This window comes from Crocuta crocuta, unplaced genomic scaffold (genome assembly GCF_008692635.1).
Source record: "Crocuta crocuta isolate KB4526 unplaced genomic scaffold, BGI_CrCroc_1.0 scaffold30, whole genome shotgun sequence".
Lineage (NCBI taxonomy): Eukaryota > Metazoa > Chordata > Mammalia > Carnivora > Hyaenidae > Crocuta > Crocuta crocuta.
The window spans coordinates 9127763-9153407 of NW_027528345.1; the positions used below are offsets into that span (position 1 = coordinate 9127763).

General features: G+C 40.6%; 3 protein-coding genes across 3 annotated transcripts; all 3 read left to right on the plus strand.

The window, feature by feature from the left end:
* Nucleotides 1–1454: 1454 nt before the first annotated feature.
* LOC144222963 (olfactory receptor 8S1-like) lies at nt 1455–2423 on the plus strand. Its single transcript, XM_077753667.1, has one exon. It carries the CDS (start codon nt 1455–1457, stop codon nt 2421–2423), a length of 969 nt encoding a protein of 322 aa, XP_077609793.1.
* A 7344-nt stretch (nt 2424–9767) lies between these two features.
* Nucleotides 9768–10715, plus strand: LOC144222866 (olfactory receptor 8S1-like). Its single transcript, XM_077753568.1, has one exon. The coding sequence runs from the start codon at nt 9768–9770 to the stop codon at nt 10713–10715; it is 948 nt and encodes a 315-aa protein (XP_077609694.1).
* Nucleotides 10716–20120: 9405 nt separating this feature from the next.
* Nucleotides 20121–23061, plus strand: LOC144222867 (olfactory receptor 8S1-like). Its single transcript, XM_077753569.1, has 2 exons — nt 20121–20166; nt 22110–23061. Exon 2 carries the CDS (start codon nt 22126–22128, stop codon nt 23059–23061), a length of 936 nt encoding a protein of 311 aa, XP_077609695.1. The 5' UTR covers nt 20121–20166; nt 22110–22125.
* Nucleotides 23062–25645: the final 2584 nt, after the last annotated feature.

Genomic DNA, 25645 nt, shown 5'->3' on the forward strand with positions numbered 1-25645 from the left:
TAGCATGGAGGTACCAGAACCACCTGTGCAATGCTTAAAATACCCAGAAAAGACCAAGTAAAACAGGTTCTCTGCAGGTAGAGAAATTACTTCAAAAATTGAATAATCTTTAAATGCAAACTAGAGAAGTTTATCATTATTCAGGAGCACTGTAGAATTAAAGTTTTGGTCATAGGCTCATACAGAGTAGATGCAAATCCTGACTGTTCAAATTGAGGAACTGCACAAGTCTTATGAATCTGAGTTTTTGGGGTGGGGGAAGCTTAATCTTAAAAATATAGATTAGAAATCTCTGTTCTTTTTTTTTAATGTTTATTTATTTTTGAGAGGGAGAAAGGAGGCAGGAACAGGGTAGGGGCAGAGAGAGAGAGGGAGAGAGAGAATCCCAAGCAGGCTTTGCACTGNCGAGCCACCCAGGTGCCTCAAGTTTTGTTTATTTCTAAAGTCAGAATTAAAGCTGGGGATATTCCTTTAACAAAGCACATATGTCATATTTGCTTTATTCTTTCATTCTTTCTACATTTAACAAANAGGGCTGGAACCCACTAACCATGAGATCATGACCTGAGCCAGAATCAGGAGTTAGATGCTCAACCAACTGATCCACTCCGTCACTCCTAGCAATCTCTTTTCTTAACCCCATTCTCCACCACATGCATACTCACACACACATACATTCCAAAATTGCCCTTTGAATTAAATAACCAGACATACTAGAGGGAGACACATTAAGAGTAGAAATATAATAAATATAGCATGTTATTATAAAGTAATATTGAACTATTACAAACTTTTGAATGGATAGTGAAAGACTGTGTGACTCAAGAAACCAGAGACGATTAGAATCACTTCTCCATGAAGTGCATTGGATATAGTTTGACCAGTAGTATTGTAGGGTAAAATCAAAGGGCAGTTCAAGGAGATGAAACTGATCAGTCATAGGCTAAACTGAAAAATTATATAAAGGCCTCCAGAGCTATTTGTGAGAGAGGAGCCACAAGAGCACTAATGGTCTGGTTCAAAGTTCGGGAGCTGTGCAGTTGGCAATCAAGTGAGGGAAGAATTCTGGGGAGGGAGGAAGAGTAGATGCTTTAAAAATCCATGTAAGGGGCGCCTGGGTGGCTTAGTCGGTTAAGCGTCCGACTTTCGCTTAGGTCATGATCTCGCGGTTCGTGGGTTCGAGCCCCGCGTTGGGCTCTGTGCTGACTGCCAGCTCAGAGCCTGGAGCTTGCTTCAGAGTCTGTGACTCCCTCTCTCTCTGACCCTCCCCTGCTCACACTGTCTCTCTCTCTCTCTCCTAGAAATAAATAAAACATTAAAAAAAAAATCCATGTAAAAGATGAGCACCCTGAAGATGTGCATGCATAGAATAAAAGTAGAGATTCTGAGGTGGCACAAAAAGGTGAATATTTCATGCTTCTTTATGCTTTCATTCCAGTGGAAGATCTTCTGTCATGGTCTCAGGAAACCACAGCACCACCACAGAATTCATCCTCCTTGGACTCTCTGCTGACCCTCACATCCAAGTTCTCCTCTTTGTGCTTTTCCTGGAAATTTACCTCCTGACCATCATGGGGAACCTGATGATGATGATGGTGATTATGACTGATTCACATCTCCACACCCCAATGTACTTCTTCTTGAGTCACCTCTCCTTCCTGGATCTTTGTTTAACTTCAGTCACTGTGCCCAAGATGCTGGAGAATCTCCTGTCTCAGAAGAAATTAGTATCCATAGAAGGCTGCCTCACTCAGGCATTTTTTGTGTTTTCCATTGCAGGGATTGAAGGTTTTGTGCTCTCTGCCATGGCCTATGACCGCTATATTGCCATCTGCTATCCCCTGCTCTGTGACCAGATGATGAGTAAACAGTTGTGTGGGGGTCTGGTATGGGTCTCCTGGGGACTGGGCTTTCTGGATGCTCTCATTAACATCCTCGGGGCTTGCCGTTTAGACTTTTGTGAGGCTCATGTCATACCCCACTTCAGCTGCGAACTGCCACCTCTACTCTCTCTGTCTTGCTCTGACATCTCCACCAACTTTACAGTCTTGGTGTGTTCTGCCACCACTCACGCCTCTGGAACCTTACTCCTGGTCTGCTTCTCCTGTGCCCGGATTGTCTCCACCATCCTGAGCATCAGCTCCACCTCAGGCAGAAGCAAGGCCTTCTCCACCTGCTCCTCCCACCTCACTGCTGTGAGTTTCTTCTATGGATCTGCTTTTCTTCGCTATCTCATGCCAACCTTAAGTTCCCCACTGGAGTTAATTTTTTCCATACGGTACAGTGTGGTCACTCCTCTAGTGAATCCCCTTGTCTACAGCTTGAAGAACAAGGAAGTAAAAACAGCTCTCAAAAGAATGTTGCAAAAAGGTTTACAATATCTCAGAGAGCGGAGAACAGGCTTCCCCAGCTGTACGGGATAAGAAAGAGGCCAACTTCTTTCTTGCCTCCTCCAGAATACTAAGATGTGCTACCTGACTAGGAATGAAGGGCATTGGAGAACAGCAACCAGTTGCTCTCAGAGGACATCATAGAGACACGCGTCCCACTAACCACTTCACAGATACCACCAAGAAGACAGCCTATGAGCTGCTGCTGATACTTCACCTGTGGATCCCCCCACCTGGCCCATGGGCATCCCCAACATTCCAGGTGCCTCACCCACATACCCTACCACCCTGTAGCTGTCAACCTATGTGGCCCCCAATGACAATAAATATAAGCCTTTGTAGACAGCTAGTGAGAAAATGTAGAAAAATGACACAACTCTATAGGACTGAGAAAAAGCATGCATACTTGGCCATTCAGCACTGCCCTAGGGAAAGCAAACAGGAGGCTGTTGGTACCCACCCTGGCTTCGCAGGATCAAGAAAAGGCAAATAATATTAAGAACTCTGCCTAGGAGGAAGCAAGAAGCATAGAATAGTTGCATCCATAGGAAAAACTCAGAAAAAAACTCAAAATACCTAGAAGGCCAACAGAAGGTATTTCTCTCCTGAAGCCAGGCAGTAGAGACTAGAGGAGGTGACTGAGTCTTCAAATGCAAAGATAACAACACAAGACATCAAGGAACATGAAAAATCATCTAGAAATTCAGTGCAATCCCTATCAAAATTCCAATGGCATTTTTCACAGGAATAGATTTCTTAAACCCTAAAATTTGTATGGAACCATAAAAGATTCCACACAATCACGGCAGTCTTGAGAAAGAAAAACAAAAGTGGAGGCATTATATTTCCTAATTTCAAACTATATAGCAAAGCTATAGAAATTAAAATAGTATGATATCGGCATAAAAAATAGACCAATGGAATGGAATCAAGAGTCCAGAAACCAACACATGTATATATAGTCAACCAACCTTTGCAAGGGCACAAGATCACACAATATAGAAAGGATAGCCTCTGATAAATTCTGTTGGGAAAACTGGATATCCACATGCAAAAGAATGAAACTAAACTCCTATCTTCCATCACTTACAAAAACTACTTGAAATAGATTAAGGACTTAAACATAAGACCATACAACCTGTAACCGTAAAACTCCTAGAAGAAAACATAGGGATTGGGGCACCTGAGTGACTCAGTTACGCATCCGACTTCAGCTCAGATCATGATCTTGCGGTTCATGGGTTTGAGCCCCACATCAGGCTCTGTGCTGACAGCTCAGAGCCTGGAGTCTGCTTCAGATTCTGTGTCTCCCTCTCTCTCTGCCCCATTCCTTGCTTACAATCTCTCTCTCACACACACCCACTGTCTCAATATAAATATTTTTTAAATTAATTTAAAAAAGAAAATATAAGGATAAAGCCCTGTGATTTGCTCTTGGCAGTTATTTTTTTTTGATAGGACACCAAAAGTATAAACATTAAAGCAAAAATAAACAAGTGGAACTCCTGTACATCAAAAGAGACAACCAACAAAAAGAAAAGGAAACCTACAGAATCAGAGAAGTATTTGCAAACCATATAACTGTCACGGAGTTAATATCACAAATACCGGAACTTATCCGACTCAACAAATAAAATATAATCCAATTTAAAAAATGGGCAAATCACCTGAACAGACATTTTTCCAAAGACATTCAAAAGGCAACAGGTACATGAAAAAAATGTTCAACATCACTAATGATTAGGAAAATGCAAATCAAACTACAATGAGGTACTTCCTCACACCTGTTAGAATGGCAATTATCAAAAAGAAAACAGATATGTGTTGGCAAAGATGTGGAGAAAAGGGAACCTTTGGGACACTGTAGGAATGTGACTGGTACCACAATTATAGGAAACAGTATAGAGGTTCCTCAAAAAATTAAAAATAAAACTACCATATGATCCAGGAATTCCGTTTTGGTCATATATCCAAAGGAAAGAAAGTTAGTATCTCAAAGAGATATCTGTACTCCCATGTTCATTACAGTATTATTCACAATGGCAAACATCGGAACAACTTAAGCATCCATCAATGGCTGAATGGATAAAGATGTGGTATATATATGTAATTGAATACATACAGTGAAAAAGGAGATCCTGCCATTTGCAACAACACGGATGAATCTGGAGGACATTATACTAAGTGAAACTAGCCATAGATAAAGACAAACACTTTATGATCTCACTAATATGTGGAATCTTTAACATTAATTAATTACTTAAAACTGAATGCATAGAAACAAAGAATAGAATGGTAAACGGTGGTCACCAGGGCCTGGGAGATAGAGGAGATGAGAAGATGGCCAAAGGGTGCAAGCCTTCAGTTATAGGATGAATAAACTCTGGGGATCTAATGTACATCATGATAACTATAATTAATAATATTCTGTTGTGTGCTTGAAATTTGCTGAGAATAGACCTTAAGCATTTTCACCACACATAGACACAGACACATAACTATGTAAGGTGATAGATGTGCTAATAATCTGATTGTGGTAATCATGTCACAAAGCAAAAATATGTCAAATAATCACATTGTACACTTTAAATATATAAAATTTTATTTTTCAATTATAGCTCAATGAAGCTGAAAAAGCAAGAAGGAAGGAAGGGAGGGAGGAAAGTACAGAAAAAACACCAGACACCCAGAGTTCTCACTCAAGTTTCCAGTAAGATTTCTAAGTCACATTCTGAAGCCAATATCTCAGATAATCTCCTGCAGAATTTACAAAATGCAACTTCCCCAATTAACTCGTGTAATCTTGGCTTCAGGCTCTAACTCCAGGGAATAAAGTCTGTCACTTCATCTTTCTCTTGAGCTCCCAGGCTCAGCCAACCAATAAACTAACTGCATGAACTATAACTGCTTTTCTAGAAGTTAGAGCTGAGACCTACTCTTTTGAACACAATATTTAGTCACAGAGAAAACTAAATGAAGAGACACCAAGTAGCTGGGCCTGAGACCATCTGAGAGAAATCTCTCACCAAATTGCACTTATTGAGGATTCGAGAATCTTTTCACTATGGCCAGTGGAGACGTGGATGACCAAGACTTCCGGACGATCTAAATCTAGGACAGTCTGTCTTCCTGTCCTCACTGTGACTCCCAGCTGGAAGAATAAAAAAATTGCTAGTTTTCCTAGAGTTATTTCGTTAAAATATAAATTCTTAGAACTTCAGATAAGTTCTACCTAGAAAAAGAACTACAAAATGTCTTCAGTACCAGAAAATACAGGAGCATGGTAATATTTTCTCTAATTTTTCTGATAGTTTTCCCAAATCCTTTCCAGTCACTTTATACTTTTATTAATACCTCTCATCAGGTCTTCTCTCCCTGGATCTCTGAAACACCTCTTTTCACTTTCTAACCTCACATTCCACATAGCAGAGAAACCATTGTATATCAATGCTCCCCAACATGTATCTATATTTCTTATTATTTTCTAGTGGGCCTTTGTCCTCAAGTTCTCCTATTAGGTAATGAGGAGGTCAGTGTTTACTCAATGAATAATGTTAATCATTGGGAAAGGGAATCCTTGATTTTAGCAGAAAATACTGGTGCCCTAAGATGTACTCTCTTTTCCCAGGTACTCAATCCTATTTGTGCAGAGAATTCATTTCTCTATTATTACCCATTCCTAATCTGATCCCTGCTAAAATAATTAATGTAAAGAATAGTGGGATACCTATTTATAAAAATTTATTCTGATCATCAGTCCCCTTCTATAAGTACTGGAGAATTTCAGCTTTCTCTCCTCCCAGCCTCACTTATCAATTAAGACCTCAATATTTTCTAAGTTGAACTATACCACGCAAGTATCAGGCACCTATTGAAGTAAGTCTCACACTTTGATTATTGGTCCTTAACTACCACTGGTCACCTTGAAAAACACTGGTGGTATCATTAGACCTAAAGACTTGATACTTGAGAACTATCTCAATGTGCAACGCTTACCAAAACTAATTTTACTTTGGACACAAACTCACTTTGGTAAAAGCAATCTTCAGTGGTGAAATTTCAGTAGAAAGGAAGATAGTGATTATTTATGATGCTACTTGATTTCAATTTTATATTCTACTTCTGATAAGATGGTCTGTAGAAAAAAGATGTCAAATGCTAAATGAATTTTTGTTTGTTCTGTGTGCAGTTCAAGGAAAATTGGTAAACAGTCTTGAAGAAAGTCTTGGGCTGCTCTTCCTACCTCTGCCTTCTCTGGAACTACCCCATAATTCTCTACATTTACAACCATTTTTAGATCTGGAATCATTCACTCAAACTTTGGACCAAATTGAATTCACTGTGTTTCTTCTGGGAGGTAAGTGGGAAGAGTTTGGTATTAGCATCTTATCATTTTCTTAAAGATTAACATAAATACATTGTCCTTCTTTGAAAGAAGGTATCATTTGTCAGGTCTATGCTTTGAGCCTAGAGTGAGATGGGTCATAAAGTCACATGATGTAACTGTCTCGCTAATAGACTGTAGTGCTTTCGTTCCAGGATAAAAGTTTTCAGGTTTTGGATCCATAATGAACAGCTTCTCTAATATGCTCTGTAGATGCCAGAGCATTTTCATGCTAAGAATTGGTCCTTATAGCCAGGTCTATATTAGAGAGTAAGCATAGAAGAATTGGACCAATTTCTCTAATTCAGATACTAAATTCCAAATTCTTAAAAATGTTCAGTCAAGAGTGCATTTTGTTCACAGTGTTATTTTGTTAGTGCAAAATCCAGAGAAGTCGTTCACTTTCAAAAGAATGTTATGAACTTGCTAGAGGATAATATATATCATCAGTCTTCCATTCAATACAATTCCTGAAATGAGCAGGATAGGGCAGTTTAGAATAAAGACCTTGACACTTAGTATGGCTGCATTCTATACCTCAGTGAAGAAACAGAAAAATACTGATACGTAGTGAGGAAAAGGGCATTTCTGAGAACCTTTTGTGACAACATATTAGCATGTGGTTGGTTTTAGTTTTATTTTAAGCTAAACATTAAAACAAACTATAAGTTAACAGCTCATACACTCAGATTTAGTATTGTTGTTTGATCATGTTGCTAGTTTTTAAAAGACCCAAACTATGATTTATAAAATTTATTGGCATTTTTGCTGAGTAAGTTTAAATAACAGATTTTTTTTTCAACGTGAGATATGTAATGTGTCAAAAAATTAGTAACAGTTGTACGGACTCAAAGATAAAACTAACTTTTGCAAGTAGCAATTCTTCATTGCTGAATCTTCATTGTTTTGGCCCAACCCCTAGGACTACAGATTACACACTAGACAGAATTCATAGGTAATTCAGAAACATATTCTAAATAAGGGCACAAAATTTGGGAGGTGTATACTTGATAGATATAGTAGCAGGGATGGGGGAGGGTGGAGAGAAAGTTCAAGGACTAGGACATTTTACTTCTGAGCAAGATTATACCTTTTATTGCAAGTCCTATGATTAGACTTGTGTAGTAGACACAAAAAGTACCCAGGAAAGATTTGGAGTTCAAAAGGCAGATCAGAATACTCTAATGAGTAGCAAAGCACTCATGAAGATCTCAAGAAAAGCTGAGTATGAATTTGCAACCATAGGTTGCACCTGATAAGGAGGAAATAGGTGAGGGGGATGGATTGTCACACCTCAATAATACTCAGGTATGTGCATTCACACAACAGTTAACAAAAGTACAGTGGAGAATTGTCTTCAACTGCATGTACAACACAGTGCCTTATAGTGAACAGAGATTCAAAAATTTTTGTTCAATAACATTATGGATAGATGGATGGATGCTTAAATAAGCAAAGTGTGGGGTGATCACTATGAAGCTGATATCTGTAGGTATTAGTGATTTCAGAAGGAATAATCCCTCTGTCAGTCTATTACAGCAAATAGGAGAGAAATATTCCACCTCTTTCCTTTCTCTTCTAATTCCAGTTACTTTTATTGCTTTGCCCTTGACTACAACCTGAAGTTGACCTTCTGGATCTAGAGATAATCTCCAAGAGTTTTTACTACATAATCTGATCAAATTTATTAATTTTTGTGTTTACTTACTTAACAATGATTTATTTAAGATCCATTACATACTGATTGGGAGACAGGTTAGAAAATAATTCCTGCCCTCCTTTGAAACTGCACTCTCACTGTAAACACAGGAAACAACACTCACAGTAATCACTAGATGATAAAGCAAGTTAGTAATACAAATAATGACAACACTTACAATGTGTTGATGAATTGTTATACAGAAAAGGGAAGCAGACAAGGTTTTAAGATCCTAGAGTAGAAAGAGATTAATTAGAATCCTGCATTTGTGTATTTAGTTTTATTTTCATAATCTGAAAAATATGATCTGTGATAATTTTCCCAGAGATTTATGTGAGAACAGAGAAGGAAATAATCAAAGAAGAACTCATGGAAAAGATGGTAAATAAGGTGGGAATCTCAAGGTAAATAAGATGTAAATCAATTAGTAGAAAACAAAATATGTCAACCTAAATCAAATCAGAGGAAACAAGAACAATGGGGAATAAGAAACGCCTACTGCCCTCAGCAGCAGAGCATCTAGAGAACTCTGGGTGATTAACACTTTGAAATCCAAACTAGGGAGTTCAGCTTTTTCTCTAAGCAGGTCATATAATAGATGAGTTCTTGTTTTGCAATCATATGTGGCAGATTTAATTCCTTGCTGTTCAAAGAACGATCAGTGTGGGGACCTAGACAAGTTCTAGGATCACTAGGCTTCTCACCTGTGATATGAGTTCAGTCTCTCCCCTCACCATCTCCTGTACAAACACACTCACAGTGGAAAACATGTGCGGAAGTCATTTGTACAAGATAAGCGGCTACGCAAACACAACTTTGCTATCATTAATCAGTTAATGAACCACTGGAGGGTTTTTGAAGGGAGTAAAAACCAGGTAATAGAGGTGAGCAGAGATCTGCATCAGCCTCTCCAGGACATCTGCTGGAATTCCTGAAAGATGGTAACTACTGTGGAATACAAGGGCCCAGCTTCAGGATGGTGTAATTTAGTCATGGGACAGCTCTCCAGTAGGTCTGCCTAGTTGATCATACCCCCACGTATTAGCCCTATTAGGAAAAAGTCCAATGGGGCTGATCCGGAGCACAGAGGCAGCACCGCAGAGAGCCAGGGAGGAGAAGGACTCCATAGAACCATTGAAGACAGATATCAGAGCTATGAAAATAAAGATCAGACCAGGCAGGAAGGGATATACAGGGAATAAATAACAAAGAACAATACCTTCTGCAAACTGTTAATGGGAAGAAGAAATGTTAATTTTCTTCCTAATTTTTCTCGAAAGAACAGTGACCATAAATGGCCTTAGGGAATCACAGCCGCATCACAGAGTTCATTCTCCTCGGGCTGTCTGCTGACCCCCATGTCGAGGCTCTGCTCTTTGTTCTGTTCCTGATGATTTACCTTCTGACTCTGCTGGGGAACCTGCTGATAATACTTGTGATCCATACAGACTCTAACCTCCACACACCCATGTACTTCTTCCTCAGCCATCTCTCCTTCCAAGACCTCTTCTATTCTTCTGTCACTGTGCCCAAGCTGCTGGAGAACCTCCTGTCTCAGAGGAAAGCCATCTCAGTAGAGGCCTGCCTGGCTCAGGTATTCTTTGTGTTTGCCACAACAGGGATTGAGGCTTTCCTGCTCACAGTGATGGCCTATGACCGCTATGCCGCCATCTGCCACCCTCTGCTCTATGGACAGGTGATGAGTAAACAACTATGTGAGAGGCTGGTGTGGGGCTCTTGGGTTGTGGCCTTTCTGGATGCACTCATAAACATCCTCCTGGCTTTGAATATGGACTTCTGTGATGTTCAAACCATCCACCACTACTCTTGTGAGCTGCCTTCCCTCTTCCCTCTCTCTTGCTCTGATGTCTCCACCAACACTATGATGCTACTCTGCTCTGCCCTCCTGCATGCCATTGGGACCTGCCTCCTGATCTTCTTCTCTTATGTTCGCATCGTCTCCACCATCCTGAGCATCAGCTCCACCTCAGGCAGAAGCAAGGCCTTCTCCACCTGCTCCTCCCACCTCACCACAGTGAGCCTGTTCTATGGTTCAGCCATTCTTCGCTATCTCATGCCAACCTCAGGTTCACCTCTGGAGCTGATCCTCTCCATACAGTACAGTGTGATCACGCCCCTGCTGAATCCACTCATCTACAGCTGGAAGAACAAGGAGGTGAAAGCAGCTGTGAGGAGAATGACGATAAAATATTTACAATGTCTCAGCACTGAAGAGCTGTAACGTGAAAGAAACAGAACTGCAGCAAGAAATCTCATGATTGACATGAAGTTCTTGATTTACGATTTTGTCACAATTGCAATATACATTGCTGGTCCTCCCTTTTTAAAAATTACCAAGGAAAGTGCTGGAAGCTATTTTGCTTGCCATGGCTCAGAATCAATCCTATTCAGACACAGAGCACATATGTCAGAAAACCTCAGCTTCATAGATTTAGTTAATGACATGTCAAGTCATGATTCACATTTTGAAAATCATTCTAATTGGGAAGGACCCTGAAATATTTTGTGTCCTGAATGTGTAATTTGAATTAATATGCCTGGGGAAAGATTTTACAGGCAACAAAAATCCTGGATCTCTGAGAAAGGCAAAACAAAGACTTGAGCTTTATGAGGTGGAGGAAAGGATGATGAATGGGTGGTGGTAAAACGTCTGAAAATGGGTGGAAAGAAAAATGTGGCCTACAGAGGCAAGTCACAACTTACCAGGTATACTACTTCTCTATTGCTTTCTATAATTGTCATCATAAGTTACCAAAACTGTAGCACATTGAAATAACACCCATTTATTACCTTCCAGTTCTCTAGGTCAGAAATTTGGGCAGACTCCACTGGGTTCTCTGTTTAGGGTCTCACATGACAGAAATCAAGCTGCTGGGTGAGTTGGGCTCTTATCCACAGGCTCTGGAGAAGAATCTGCTTCTAAGCTCATTCAGGTTCTTGGCAGAATTCAGCTCCTTGAAACTGTAGGTCTGAGGTCCCCATTTCCTTGCTAGCTGCCCACTGGGGAGCATTCCCTCCTGATATTATCAAGGCCCCTTCACTCCTCACAGGGCCCTCTCCATTTTCAAAATAGTGTATCATCTGCTTCTCACACCCCAAATCTCTCATTTCCCCTTCTGCTTCCATCTGGAGAAAACTCTGCTTCTAAAAGCCTCCTGTGATTAGATTAAACTCACCTGTATAATCTCCTATTTTAAGGTCAGTGGATCTGGGGCTTTAATTACATCTACCAAATCCCTTCACAGCAGTCTCTGATTTGTGTTTGAATAACAAGAGACTGGGAACCTTGAAAGGCCATCTTTAGAATCCTGCCTTTCACACCAAGTAAACATATAAGCATAACACTCCTACCACAAGACTGGCCCAAAAAGTGATTAAAGCTAGAATGAAGTGGACGGAGAGAGGGAAGGGTGGGAGATGGCAGACAAGTGGGCAGAGCAAATATTGCTTCGTAGAGATGCGGAAGGAGTCATCCTGGAGAGGAGATCCTTGAGAACCTGTCAAATGTAAAACATCTCTTTGTCCCAGAATATGTATGGATAAAGGGAATTCACTGCGTCAATGCCTGGGACTGATAATGAAGAAAGACTTTGGCCCAGGACGAAACTAGGGGCACCTGGGTGGCTCTGTCGGTTAAGTAATGATTCTTGGTTTCAGCTCAGGTCATGATCTCACAGTTCCTGGGATCAAGCCCCGGGTCAGGCTCTGCGTCATCAACCTAAGATTCTCTCTCTGCCTCTCTGTCTGTCTCTCTCTGTCTCTCAACTCTGTCCTGTACACCACTTGCTCACATGCACTCTCTGAATGAATGAATGAATGAATGAATGAATGAATGAAACAAACTGAAATACAGACATAAGTTCCTACACAAGGCTTATGATGACCTCTTTCCACTTGGGAGGACCGAAAGGCCTGTCTGTGATCCTTCTGTCTCTGCACATCTCCCACCTCTTTATGTCTTGGGGCCCTCAGGCTGCCCCTGCAGAACTCCGCGGGCTTTCCACCTAAAGGATATTTGTCACAGCCAGTTTAGTCACTTATCAATCCCTCTTGTAAAACATTTTCTTTCACTCTACAATTATCAAACTTTAGGTTTTCAGATAAGGTAAACATGTTTCAGCCCATTTCAACATTTTGTTTCATTTTCAATCTGTTCTCCTGTTTTGTTTCTTGCTTGAGTACTAGAAACAGTCTGTCTTAACTGCATTAGTGTCCAAAATAACAATATTTTATAACAGCCTCGGCAGAGAGGTAACATAGAACTACTAAGGAACCTGCAGGTATTCATGACTACCTCTCGCAGCTCACAAAAGCATAGTAAGAGTTAATGTATTAACAACATTTTGAAAAGAGTACACATGTGCATGGAAGAGATCACTTCCTCAGGCATACAGTGCAAAGAAAATGGTTTTTTTAAAATATTTATTTATTTTAAAGAGAGAGAGCGGGAGCGCATGTGCGAGCTGGGGAGGGGCAGAGAGAGAGGAAGACACGGAATCTGAAGCAGACTCCGAGCTGTCAGCACACAGCCCGATGTGGGGCTCAAACCCACATACTCTGTGATCATGACCTGAGCCAAAGTCAAATGCTTAACTGACCGAGTCACCCAGGCACCCCAGGAAAATGTTTTATAACCTCCTTCTGAAAACAAACTGCATATTCAAAACATTTTCTCTAAGTTACCACACCTCACTCCCTGAGGACATCAGATTTGTTTTTATTCAGTAACTTTAATGTGCTTTGATATGTGTATGTGTAATGTGTATTTGATGTGTGCAAAAATCAAATAATTGAAATATCCAATTGGCTTTATTAATTGATTTATGAATCAGTTGGCATCCCATCTGCCAAGTCAAGGGGAGCTCCAAATGGAAAGCTTTTAAAGGTAGAGAGGAAGTGGGTAAAAGGAAATTATTAGCAAAAAATCCATTGTTTTAGGCAAGATTGCTCTCCTAAGGGGAAACCGAAAATGTCCTTCAGTAAATTTCCTAGTGCTGACCAGGAAATTCCCCTGTTGACTGGTTAAAGGTTACATTTCTGAGGGGTTGAAACTGCAGCTAGATTCAGTATTAAATCTTGGTTTACTGACTTGGGACCTTAAGCTAAGTGATGCCATTTAGAGCCTGTCATTTTCTTTTTAAACATACACACACACACACACACACACACACACACACACATTTAATGAGCATTAAATATACATTTAATATTATAACTGTACCCAATAGTAACTGTGTGACCAAAACCCATGTTTGACTGCCCATCCTTTAAAGGCCAATTCATACTCAAGAGACAACTTTTGACTGAAGGGGAATATGAGCTTTATTCAGGAGGCTGGTCACCTTTGGGGAAGGCGAACTCTTGTCAAAGGCCAACTCCAAGGTTTCTGCCTGGCCCAGAGATTTTGAAAGGGGTTTAATCAGTCCCAGGAGTGCTCTGCTCTGTGACATTTCTTTACTACCTGCAGACTCGATGATGCAGCTACAGAGCTATCTCGGTGCTCAGAGGTTGTGCAAGATGTTCTAGTTCCTTGTGCCCAGAGGAGGCTTGTGCAAGAAGGTCTAGTTCCTTGGTACCCAGGCGTGCTGATGCAAGAGTACTCCATTCTTTCTGCAAAGGAGGGCAGGGTCTACAGATGCCCAAAAGGAGGTCGGTCATTTGTGTGACCTTTGAAAGAAAAACATTTTGCTAAAAGATTGCTACTAGGCTGGCTAATTGGAAAGCCTGCAAGATTTCAAACAGACTTGCTGGCTGCTGTGACCTGGGGAAATTCTGGTCTTTTACTCCTCAAAGCCAGTGGTCTGCAAATCTCAAAGTAAATTAGTTTTGTTACTGATCAAGGGACTTAAGTGAGCAAGCAAGGAGTGTGTTAATTTGCTAACCCTTAAATTAACTCTTTTCTTTAGTTGAGTTTTTTTTTTTTGAGAGAGTGAGAGTGGGAGTAAGAGAGCACCAGAGGGGAACTGAGGGTGATAGAGAGAGAGATCGAGAGCGAGCAAGTGAGAGAAAGAGAGAGAGAGAGAGAGAGAGAGAGAGAGAGAGAATCTCAAGCAGGCTCCATGCTTCTTGTGGAACCTGATGCAGAGCTCAATCCCATAACCCTGGGATCATGACCAGAGCTGAAAATCAAGAGTCAGTTGCTCAACCAACTGAGCCACCTAGATGCCCTGACCCTTAAATTAACCCTTAACACTGGCTGGAGTGCTGTTATAATTGTAACGAATAATATATTTAAATAACAATATTGTTTGTTCTAAAACTCTAGTCTTTTAAAAGAATCTTACCTAGCATGCTAAAATAGAAGGCAATATTTATAATACATTGCTTCATTTTATACCTTAATTTGGATGTTTGAAAAAATTCCTAACAGGTAGGGAAGAGTGTAGTGATTAAAACAAGGGGATTGTGTTGTAACTGTGTTCATTATTTTCTGTTTCCCTCTTCTTGAATTCTCAAGAATAGCATTTCTTAAGATTCAAAGAAAAAAAGCTTACTCATTCCTTAAACACAGTATGAATCCAAGGTTTCTAAAGTCAGAATATATATACCTGTAGGGAGGAAAAATATCTTTTCCTTCTACCCTTTTAAGTTCATGACTGGGACTCCTAGAACAAAAGACTAATAAACAAGAGGAAAGCATACAAATTATTTCTCTTTTTCAAGTTTTTAGTTAAATTCCAGTGAGTTAACATACAGTGTAATAGTAGTTTCAGGTGTCAAATTTAGTGTTTCAGCACTTACAACACCTGGTGCTCATTACAACCCATACCAATTTCTTTAAGTTTTGTGTGACATGGGAATCTTCATTAAAAAATGAAGACCAGAAGAAACAGTTAAACTTACGTGGGATATTTTCCCAGGTTTACTGAGATAGAATTGAAATGTAACATTGTCTAAATTTAAAGTATATAATCTATTGATATAATATACACTGAAATTTGTTTTTAAATGTCTATTTATTTTGGGTGAGACAGTGAGCAGGGGAGGGGCAGAGAGAAGGAGAGAGAGAATCTTAAGCAGGCTCCATGCTCAGTGGGGAGCCCAACACGCAGCTCAGTCCCACAACCGCAACATCACGACCTGAGCTAATATCAAGAATCAGACACTTAACCAACTGAGCCACCCAGGTGCCCCTGTTTGTTTTAGATATATATTGCAATTTGATTACCACCAGAGATTAGCTAACACCTCACAATGGGAACATGTTGATCAAAAGGTACAAACTTGCACATTTTTATGAAAAGACTAGAAAGTCATGGAAAGATGGGATAAGACAAAGGTGAGCTAAGTATAATAAATGCGAGTGAGAAGATTGGGGGTGGGTAATTCACAAGGTCTGTTCAGATTCCTCTCTGTGTCCCTTCACCTTTAGAAATAAGGATGCCCTTCGAGGATGTGGAGAAATGGGCACCCTCCTACACTGTTGGTGGGAATGTAAATGGGTGCAGCCCCTCTGGAAAACAGTGTGGAGGTTCCTCAAAAAATTAACAATAGAACTCCCCTATGACCCAGCAGTAGCACTGCTAGGAATTTACCTGAGGGATACAGAAATGCTGATGCATAGGGGCACATGTACCCCAATGTTCATAGCAGCACTCTCAACAATAGCCAAAACATGGAAAGAGCCTAAGTGTCCATCAACTGATGAATGGGTCAAGAAGATGTGGTTTAGCTATACAATGGAATACTACATGACAATGAGAAAGAATGAAATCTGGCCATGTGTAGCAACATGGATGGAACTTGAGGGTGTTATGCTGAGTGAAATAAGTCAGGCAGAGAAGGACAGATACCATATGTTTGCACGTATAGGTGGATTAGGAGGAACTTAACAAAGGACCATGGGGGAGAAGACGGGGAAAAATAGTGGGGGAGAGGGATGGAGGCAAATCATGAGAGACTCTTGAATGCTGAGAACAAACTGAGGGCTGATGGGGTGATGGCATGGAGGAGGGTACTTGCTGAGATGAGCACTGGGTATTGTATGGAAACCAACTTGACAATAAACTATTTAAGAAAAAAAATAGGAAAAAAAAGAAATAAGGATGCCCTTTTCCTCCAGGTATAGAGAGGGCACTTCTTACATGAGAGTTTCATGATCTGCATCAGGGGAAGATCAGAAGGTCCTTCCTGCACCTGCCATTTGTCAAATTCTTTCAGCACGAAATATTCAGTACTCCAAGGTGCTGTATTTGGAAAGAGTGATTTCATGCTAGGCCATGACATCAACACAGAAGTCCCAAAAGACCATAACAAGGAGAATCATCTGAATCTTTTGCAAATTCCAACTTGTCTAGTTAATGAGTTTAGAATTGGACTTCAAGCTATGACTTCAGGGCATAAAGGACATTGGCTCCTTCATCTCCTAGGTTGCCAGGCTCAGTTTGCCAATTACTGATGGCCTAATCTACATATACCCTTCTCAAGGGTTTTATATGAGAATCACTCACTTCCCAGACTCTCTTATGACAGGCTTTAGAATCAGAGAGGACATTAAATAGAAAGATGCCTGTGTAGTTCAGCCTACAACCACTGGAGGGAAGCTCTTCCATTTTTGTTGAGGATTTGATAGTCTTACCACATATTGAGTAGGAGAGAAAAGCAGGAACAAGTCAGAACTCTGAAGATGCTGGTCTTGAAGCTTCTACCTTTAAGAATAACTAGCTCTGGTATAATCAATTTTCTGCTCTCCCTGTGACTTCCAACAGGAAAAATAAATAAAAAGACTGATTGCCTTTCCTGTAACTAGGCCACAGAAATATTTGTTTCCATGGGCACAGAGACCATCCCAGTTCCGATGAGATCTCATCATGAAAAGACCAAAGCGGCAGGAAGCCTGAATCGCACAAAGCCTGGAAATTGGTAATGTCCACCCTGACTGCTCTCAAGTTTCTCCTCTCTCTTTCCTGGTCCCTATGTTCCTTCTCCTAATCCAGCCTTCTTTTCCTATCTTCTCATTAGCTTTCTATTTGCTGGAGACGGGGCTTTCTGACCCAGAAATCACTTTTCCATACGTTGGGGGCCTGTGTCCTATCCAGCTACATGACAAGAACTCTCTGTCCTCAGCGAGTTATGTTGAGCATGAGGATCTGGCAGATCTTGCACCCTGGCTTCATATTCTGCTCTGGCCTGGGCTCTAGCAGTTCAGTGAACTCTGGGACCGGCAGGTGGAAGTACAAAGGTCAAGGTGGATGGGGATAGTAGCAAGTACACCAGAGTAGATCAGAGTAGACTAGACCATACATCAGAGCAGATAATAGATAATGGCAACTCTGAGGAAACCCTTTTCTTCTAGGACACCAAACCACAGATACTATAAGAGTTCATTTTGAGGTTTTACTAACTCCCTGTGACCCCAGTAAATATTGATGATGTGAAGCACACAGAGACAGGGGCAGACGTCTGACCAGGTTTGAGGAAAAATGTCTGGATTCAAAAAGTTCCTTCTCAGCTCTCTCCTACATTCATCCCTCCTCTGCAGCCCAGGTGTGAAACTAGACATCCAGGGTCTTTATACCCTGATGTATTTACCACTGAGTATACAAATTCCTACCCCATCCCACCCACATTTGGTCATGCAGAACATCCCCACATATGGTGAATAAAAGAAACGCTGGACCTCTCTCTCTTCTCCTTCTCAATAATCCACCAACCCCAGCATTTATTCAATTAACTAACATTTTAAAAATTAAATAGATGTGAATCCAACAAGACTTTCAGTACTCTGTATTATATGTTATATGGCTTCTTCTCCAAGGAGTGACCCAAGATACCCCTCCCTTGGGCAGGATATGACAATGTATGCAAAGTTCCTGAGCCCAAATTCCAACTGACTCCTGCTATCTCTACGATCTTGAGAAAGTTACCCAACTTTTATGTTTCTTAGTTCCTCACCTATAAAAAAGGTATGTGTGATGACTGTTTTATGAACAAATACAAACACAATACACAGAGGTCCTGGGTGGCTAGTCAGTTAAGCCTCTGACTCTTGGTCATTATCTCACGGATTGAGAGTTGGAGCCCTGTGTCAGGCTCTGTGCTGACAATGCAGAACCTGCTTGAGATTCTCTCTCTCCCTCTCTCCCTCTGCCCTTCCCCTGCTCATGATCTAAATAAATAAACAAACAATAAATATTTAAAAAATAAAGAGAGCTGAGAAAATATTCATTTGAAATGACTTGACAAACTCAGAGATGAGAGAGGCTCCCTAAAATGGATTCTTTTCCCTGTAAGTTGCTCTCCTTGTTTGCTGAATCAGAGTTAAGTTGGACCATCCTAAAGTTTCAGATACACCTATAGGACAGACTGAGATGTAATCTAGACCTAGGTTCTAAGTGAGACTCAGTCTTGGGATCTTTATGAATGTTTAATGTTAATAGTGGAAAAAAGACTTCTCAGCTTTTTTGTCCAAGTAAAGAAAATGACAAAGACTGAAAAATTGGCTGGTTTTACAGGATTTAACTTTTGGTTGTGGGTCCTTTGGGCAATATCAACATCAGACTCTGGTGTCAGAACAAAGCTAGAGAATAAGAGGCAAACTGGGAGGCCAAGAGACTGATCAGAAAAAATGTATGAAGTTACCAACCAAGGGGTGTTTCATAAAGAAGCAGGACTTGAATGTATAGTGCCATGTCAAGTTTCAAATGAAGCAAAAGGAACTAGTCTAGAATGATAAGCCATCCCAGGATACTTAACAAGAGTGACTTAAAATCTAGCAGAGAAATGTGCATGTATATAGCAGTTTAATTAACATAAGGGTCTGCAATGTGGCTTTCTCTAAGTCCAACATAACATGACATACAGCAGGCAATTCATGAATGAATGAATGGAGTTATGGATGGATAGATGGAAGAATGATCAAGGAATAAATATATAGAACTTAGAAAACTAAGTTAATGGAAAAGATGTGTTAAGGAATGAATGGTAAAACTGAATAAATTAATGTTAAGGAAAATGAAGGAGTGAACAGGGAATCTCATGGGTTTTAGCCTTTCTGATACAGTCTGAAATGGGATAGTGGGCATGGAATATGTGAAGTACACCCATAGCTGCTCAAAACTGAGAGAATTTATGCACGCACTGTAAACACACACAGACACACATACTACTGCTTTGTTTCCCACTCTGTTGTCTTCTTATTGCTAGATCCTTATCAAGCTTCTGGTTCTGAAATTTTTTCTAACGAAGGTTTGCTAACCAGTCTATTCAATTCACTTCCTAGCTTTCATCAGAGATCCACCGTATGTGCTTCTCATTGGGCCAAGTGTTATGGTACAGAGATACCAAGTAACTTAGAGCATAATCACCCTCATTAAAGAACTATAGTGTCATTGTTTTGGGGGGAAAAGGAAAAGATAAAAAATAGCATAACTAGGGGCGCCTGGGTGACTTAGTCGGTTAAGCGTCCACCTTTTGCTTAGGTCATGATCTCGCGGTTCGTGGGCTCGAGCCCCGCGTCGGACTCTGTGCTGACTGCCAGCTCAGAGCCTGGAGCCTGTTTCAGTCTGTGACTCCCTCTCTCTCTGACCCTCCCCTGCTCACGCTGTCTCTCTCTCTCTCTCCAAGAAATAAATAAAAATATATTTTAAAAAATAGCATAACTATTCTAACCGTTAACTGCCAAAACGAGATGGTGATTCAGCAATGGCATAAAATGAATAGAGCGGCGTACGGTGAGTTAATGAATTAGCACAGAATGGAAGTATATCAGGTGACGTCCTCCTCACCTGAAGGAGATGATGAGGATTACATGAAATTTTATGCAGAAGGGCCTGTGAAAGATCATGAGGAGGAATCAGGATTGGGGCAGAAAAGCTTTGGGACTGCGATTCAGATATGACACCGGCAACAGGAAAGAGGGAAGGACCATAGAATTGTCCAGGAGAGCTTCAGACTGCAGTACAGATCTGACAAATACTCATCCAAGCCCGTGGGACGTTTGGAGCAATGACTGCCCCGTAGAGAAGGCATGCTCTTTCTCTGCCTGCCTGGAAACAGTCTGGCCTCTGCTAAGGCAGTGGTTAATCTCAAAGGTCCTGCAACTGGATGCTGTCAGTTAACTGCATCCTTCACAGCTGAATGTTGTATTCTTTCTGTAAGGTAGACCCAAGTGGGACGCCCCCATGGCTGCCACCAGATGAGAGCTAGTGTCCTTAAGAAATTGGCAAGAAAAAGGGAGGCAGAGGTGCCAGATGAGAATCAATAATGAAGACCTGGGTGAAACCCTAATGTAGCCCCTCATTCACTCTGGGAAGGCAAAATACTCACATACTCCTGATTCTAGATTTGAAAAAATTAGTATAAAATGATCTATCAAGAATGGTGAAACTAATTCTCATTTAATTTCACAATTAAAGAATCACAATTTTACACATATACACACCTACATATAGCTATTTTTTATATTCATTGTGTACTCTGGGAGTTCAAAGAAGCAAATGATCACAAGGGATCTCAATAACAGGTCAAAATTAAGATGGGAGTAAAACAATAAATACGATTTCAGTTAATTACTAAAAGGCACTTCAAGTAGAGCAGATGCTCAAGTTAAAGCAGAGACAAAGTTATTCCTGTGGGTGCTCAGGAAAAAGTACACCTGTTTCTCCACAGCATTGAGACCAAAACAGTGAAGACCAATTGTAACGTCAGAATGCCATGTATGATGGGGAATTTGAAGGCAGGCTTTAAATGAAAGTCAGTGCATGAAAGAAAGACGAGGTATACAAATCATGGCCTTGGACATGTTACATAATTTATGATACTCATTTTTCAATTTGAAAAAAAGGAGTCGGCAATAACTTCCTTGATTCTTTTGTCCCATATCCAAAATTCACACTCACACCCACACACACCCAACCCGAACACATGCACACACAATCATATCTTAATCTTGTCTCAAAGGGTCAGATTAACAATATATATCTAATGTGTATTATCAATGGTAAAAAGTTGAAGAAAAACAAAATGATGCTATGAGGCATTATGAATCTTAGAAGCATTTTGAAATGAAGCAAGAACAAATTGGAGAATAAAGGGAAGGGGGCAAATGTTGAAATATGCCCCTAGCAACTCTGCTACAGTGCATAAAACATACACAGAATACTGCTGACAAAGCAATGCTCAGCTGAAGGGGACAGAATAAATTAGTCATGGACTAGGTCTGATCAAATTTGCAAATTCCCCCAGCCATCTTTTAAAATTTTTGTAATGTCTATTTACTTTTGAGAGACAAAGACAAAGCACGAGCAGCAGAGGGGCAGAGAGAGAAGGAGACAGATTTTGAAGCAGGCTCCAGGCTCTAAGCTGTCAGCACAGAGCCTGACACGGGGCTCGAACTTTGCACATGAAATCATGACCTGAGCTGAAATCGGTTGCTCAACCAACTGAGCTGCCCAGGCGCCCCATCCTCAGCTGTCTTTAAAGTAGAATAACAGCTATATGGAAATATCATAGTGAGTTTGAAACTGAACTCTAGACAAGAAAGAAGGGATTCCAGATAGTCAATAAGGGCATATGTGAAATCTAAATAATTAGGAGTGTATACATACAGGGCCTCTACCTCTGTAATTGGGTGTAATCAAGAGAAGTTTCAAGTTCATTTTGTATTTATTTCTAGGAAACACCCTTCTTAGATGGCCTTAGGAAACCACAGCACCATCACGGAGTTCATCCTTCTGGGGCTGTCAGCTGACCCCAAAGTCCAGGCTCTGTTCTTTGTGCTCTTCCTGGGGATTTACCTCCTGACCATAATGGGGAATCTAATGATGCTGCTGGTGATCAGAACTGACTCCCACCTCCAAACACCCATGTATTTTTTCCTGAGTCATCTCTCCTTCGTGGATCTGTGCTTTTCTTCAGTCACTGTGCCCAAACTTCTAGAGAACCTCCTGTCCAAAAGGAAAGTCATTTCAAAAGAGGGATGCCTGATTCAAGCTTTCTTTGTGCTTGACATTGGAGGAACAGAAACTTTACTGCTATCAGCCATGGCCTATGACCGCTATGCTGCCATCTGCCACCCTCTGCTCTATGGCCAGATAATGAGCAGCCAGCTGTGTGTGAGGCTGGTATGGGCTTCATGGAGCCTGAGTTTTCTGGATGCAGTTATCAACATCCCTCTGGCTAGGAACTTGAACTTCTGTGAGACACGTACCATCTCCCACTACAGCTGTGAGCTGCCCTCTCTCTTCCCTTTGTCCTGCTCTGATGTCACCACCAATGTCACTGTCCTGACCGTCTCCTCACTCCTGCATGGCTTTGGTACATTCTTACTGATCTTCATCTCTTACGCTCGCATTGCGTCCACCATTCTGAGCATCAGCTCCACCACAGGAAGAAGCAAGACCTTCTCCACCTGCTCCTCCCACCTCGCCACAGTAAGCTTCTTCTATGGATCTGCTCTCCTCCGTTATCTCCTGCCAACCTCAGGCTCACCTCTGGAGCTCATCTTCTCCATACAGTATGGTGTGGTCACTCCCCTAGTGAATCCCCTCATCTATAGCCTGAAAAACAAAGAAGTAAAGGCGGCTCTGAGAAGAACGTTGGAGAAATGTTTGCAAAGGCATAAGTAGCAAGCTACAAAGAGATGATGAATTAGGAAGGAACTACGGCCTTTGGGATACCTGGTGGGTTGACACTAAAATCTTCTGATGGCCTACTGTTTTAGAAGCTAAAAGATACTTCATAAAAGCTTAAGAAAGAGACACAAAGATACCTTGAGGGTGGGGTCAGTGTAGAAGAAGGTGGTTCAGATTAAATCCAGCTCAAAGGCAGAGCAATGGAATATATCGTCATCTTGATTAAAAGTTTTATTTAATCATAATTTATTTCTCTATTGTTTTAATGACACTGAGTTTTAAAATGCATGGGTATTGGATGACTTTGTAGAATTAAATGTACAGAAAGCCACTTAGAACCATAAGATTTCACCGATAGTTGAGTCGCAGGGAAAGAACAGTTATAGACATGGGGTCTGTGAAGACATTTGAGCTTTGGTTGGGAAGCTCCTGCTAAAATTCGGGACGGCACAAGTGACAGGTCAGTTACTTGGGTAATACCAAGAACTCTATTGTTGTTCCTTGGGAGTTGCAACATGAGGGAAAATGTGGCTCGTTGTAGGGTGAGATGGGATAACTTAGCCCTCTGCTACAATTCACCTCCTTTAAGCTTATTTTTTCCATCCAACCTCCTTGGGGAATGCAAGGGATTTTAGTCAATTGTTCTGGAGTAATTTCCTTTTCATGTATTTTAGCACGGGTTTATGAAATATGCAGTATGTACTATATAATTCACCAAATGTGTATCTTCTGATAAATGGTTCCATGCTATTTATGATTTTCCTCAAAACAGATTAAACTGTGGTAACTTATACTCATTCAATGTTATTTTCTGTACAGCAATACTGAGTCACCTAATAATACATGTTATTGATGAGGGACAGAAGCAGTAAAATGTTTACCCTTCTCCCAGAAGGCTGATTTATAGTCTGTGATGTTCTGATAAGGGTCAAATATGTGCTAATAGTTACAGTCTTTAACGCTCTCACGACTGCCCATATGTTACTGACAGTCAATGGTGAATTGAATGATAAGCACCAGAGGAATCTTGCAAAAGTAGTTTTATGAGTAGAAATTCAAAGAAATTTGAAGAAATTTTAATCTGATATTCCCTGCATGCCTTATTCCCTTTGATTCTAAGCAGATAACCACAACCTCACACAACAAAAGTGCAGCTCTTTCTGCCCATGGGTCCTGTCCCCGTGCTTCCTAAATAAACTCACTAAGTTGTACCATACAATGTCTCAAGAATTCTTTCTTGACTTGCACTTGACAATCCTGCATCATTTTCATTAATGGGTTAAAACACGTTAATTCCATTGTACTTTATGTTTTCAGTAACATATATTATCATCCAACATTCTCGGTATCAAATCATGCACTAATTAATAATGCATCTTTATTTCCAATTGTTTAAGTTAGAATAAGAAAGCAGATACAGTAAAGAAAAGATGACGATTGTCAAAAAATAATTCCATCACCCATATTTAGGTATATTTTCTTCTAATATCTCTTGTACATAAAGATTTTTTTTAATGTTTATATATTTATTTTGAGAGAGAGAGTACAAGCCGGGGAGAGGAAAATAGGGTGGCAAGAGAGAATCCCAAGCAGGCTCCACACCATCAGCACAGAGCCTGACACAGGGTTCAATCTCACAAACCCATGAGGTCATGACCTGAGCTGAAATTATATGCTTAACTGACTGAGCCACCCAGGTGCCCCAAGATTTTAATATAATCCTTTTATTGAGCAGGGCCAATTCCATGGCAAATATACATGAAACTGTTTTTTTATCTTTAGTTCCTTCATTCAACTGGGCTGCATAATCTCCATTTCCTTCCCCACTTCACCCACCCCCACTGCCACCCCCAGCTGTCTGTCAGCTTTTCCAATTCTTCTCTCCCTGGCTCAGAGAGGCGTAGAGGAAAGATCAGCAAGTCTACTGCAGAAGCAGATGTCTAACAGGAATGAGATCACAATATATTCTGCTTGCAGGCATTCTCTGTTTCTGTGAGTTCTTCTCTTAAGACCCCATTTATTTGGATTCCACAAAAGAAAAGCAATCCTTACTTCCCCCATGAGAAAAGAAGGAAATGACTTCTCATCACAAACACTAAATTCCCAATAAGGCCAATGCAATGAACACCCTCCCCGATTCATTCCCAACCCTGCCGTTTTTATAGCCAGGGAAGGAGGGGCTTGGGGAAAACTAGTGTAGCATCATAGGTTCCGCTATCTCTCACTAAGCCTTGAAAAGGGGGTCTAATGACATTATTGGTAGATACTATCAAATGGAAGGTATTTATGTCATGGGAACACAAACTTGTTCAGCCACTCTGGAACACAATATGAAGGTTCCTCAAAAAAATTAAAAATAGCTCTACCATATAATCCAGCAATTCCACTTCTGTGTATATACCCAAAGGAAATGAAAATAAGATAACACAGAGATATACGCAATCCAAAAATCTAAGAGCCCATTAAGAAATAAATGAAGAAGGAAGATGTGATGTATGTATACGATGGAATATTATTCGGCCATAACAAATGGATATCCTGCCAGTACTGCATGATGTCACTTACATATGGAATCTAA

Coding starts and splice junctions, on each gene's coding strand:
- LOC144222867 (XM_077753569.1), top strand. CDS start 22,126: ATGGCCTTAGGAAACCACAGCACCATCACGGAGTTCATCCTTCTGGGG.
- LOC144222866 (XM_077753568.1), top strand. CDS start 9,768: ATGGCCTTAGGGAATCACAGCCGCATCACAGAGTTCATTCTCCTCGGG.
- LOC144222963 (XM_077753667.1), top strand. CDS start 1,455: ATGGTCTCAGGAAACCACAGCACCACCACAGAATTCATCCTCCTTGGA.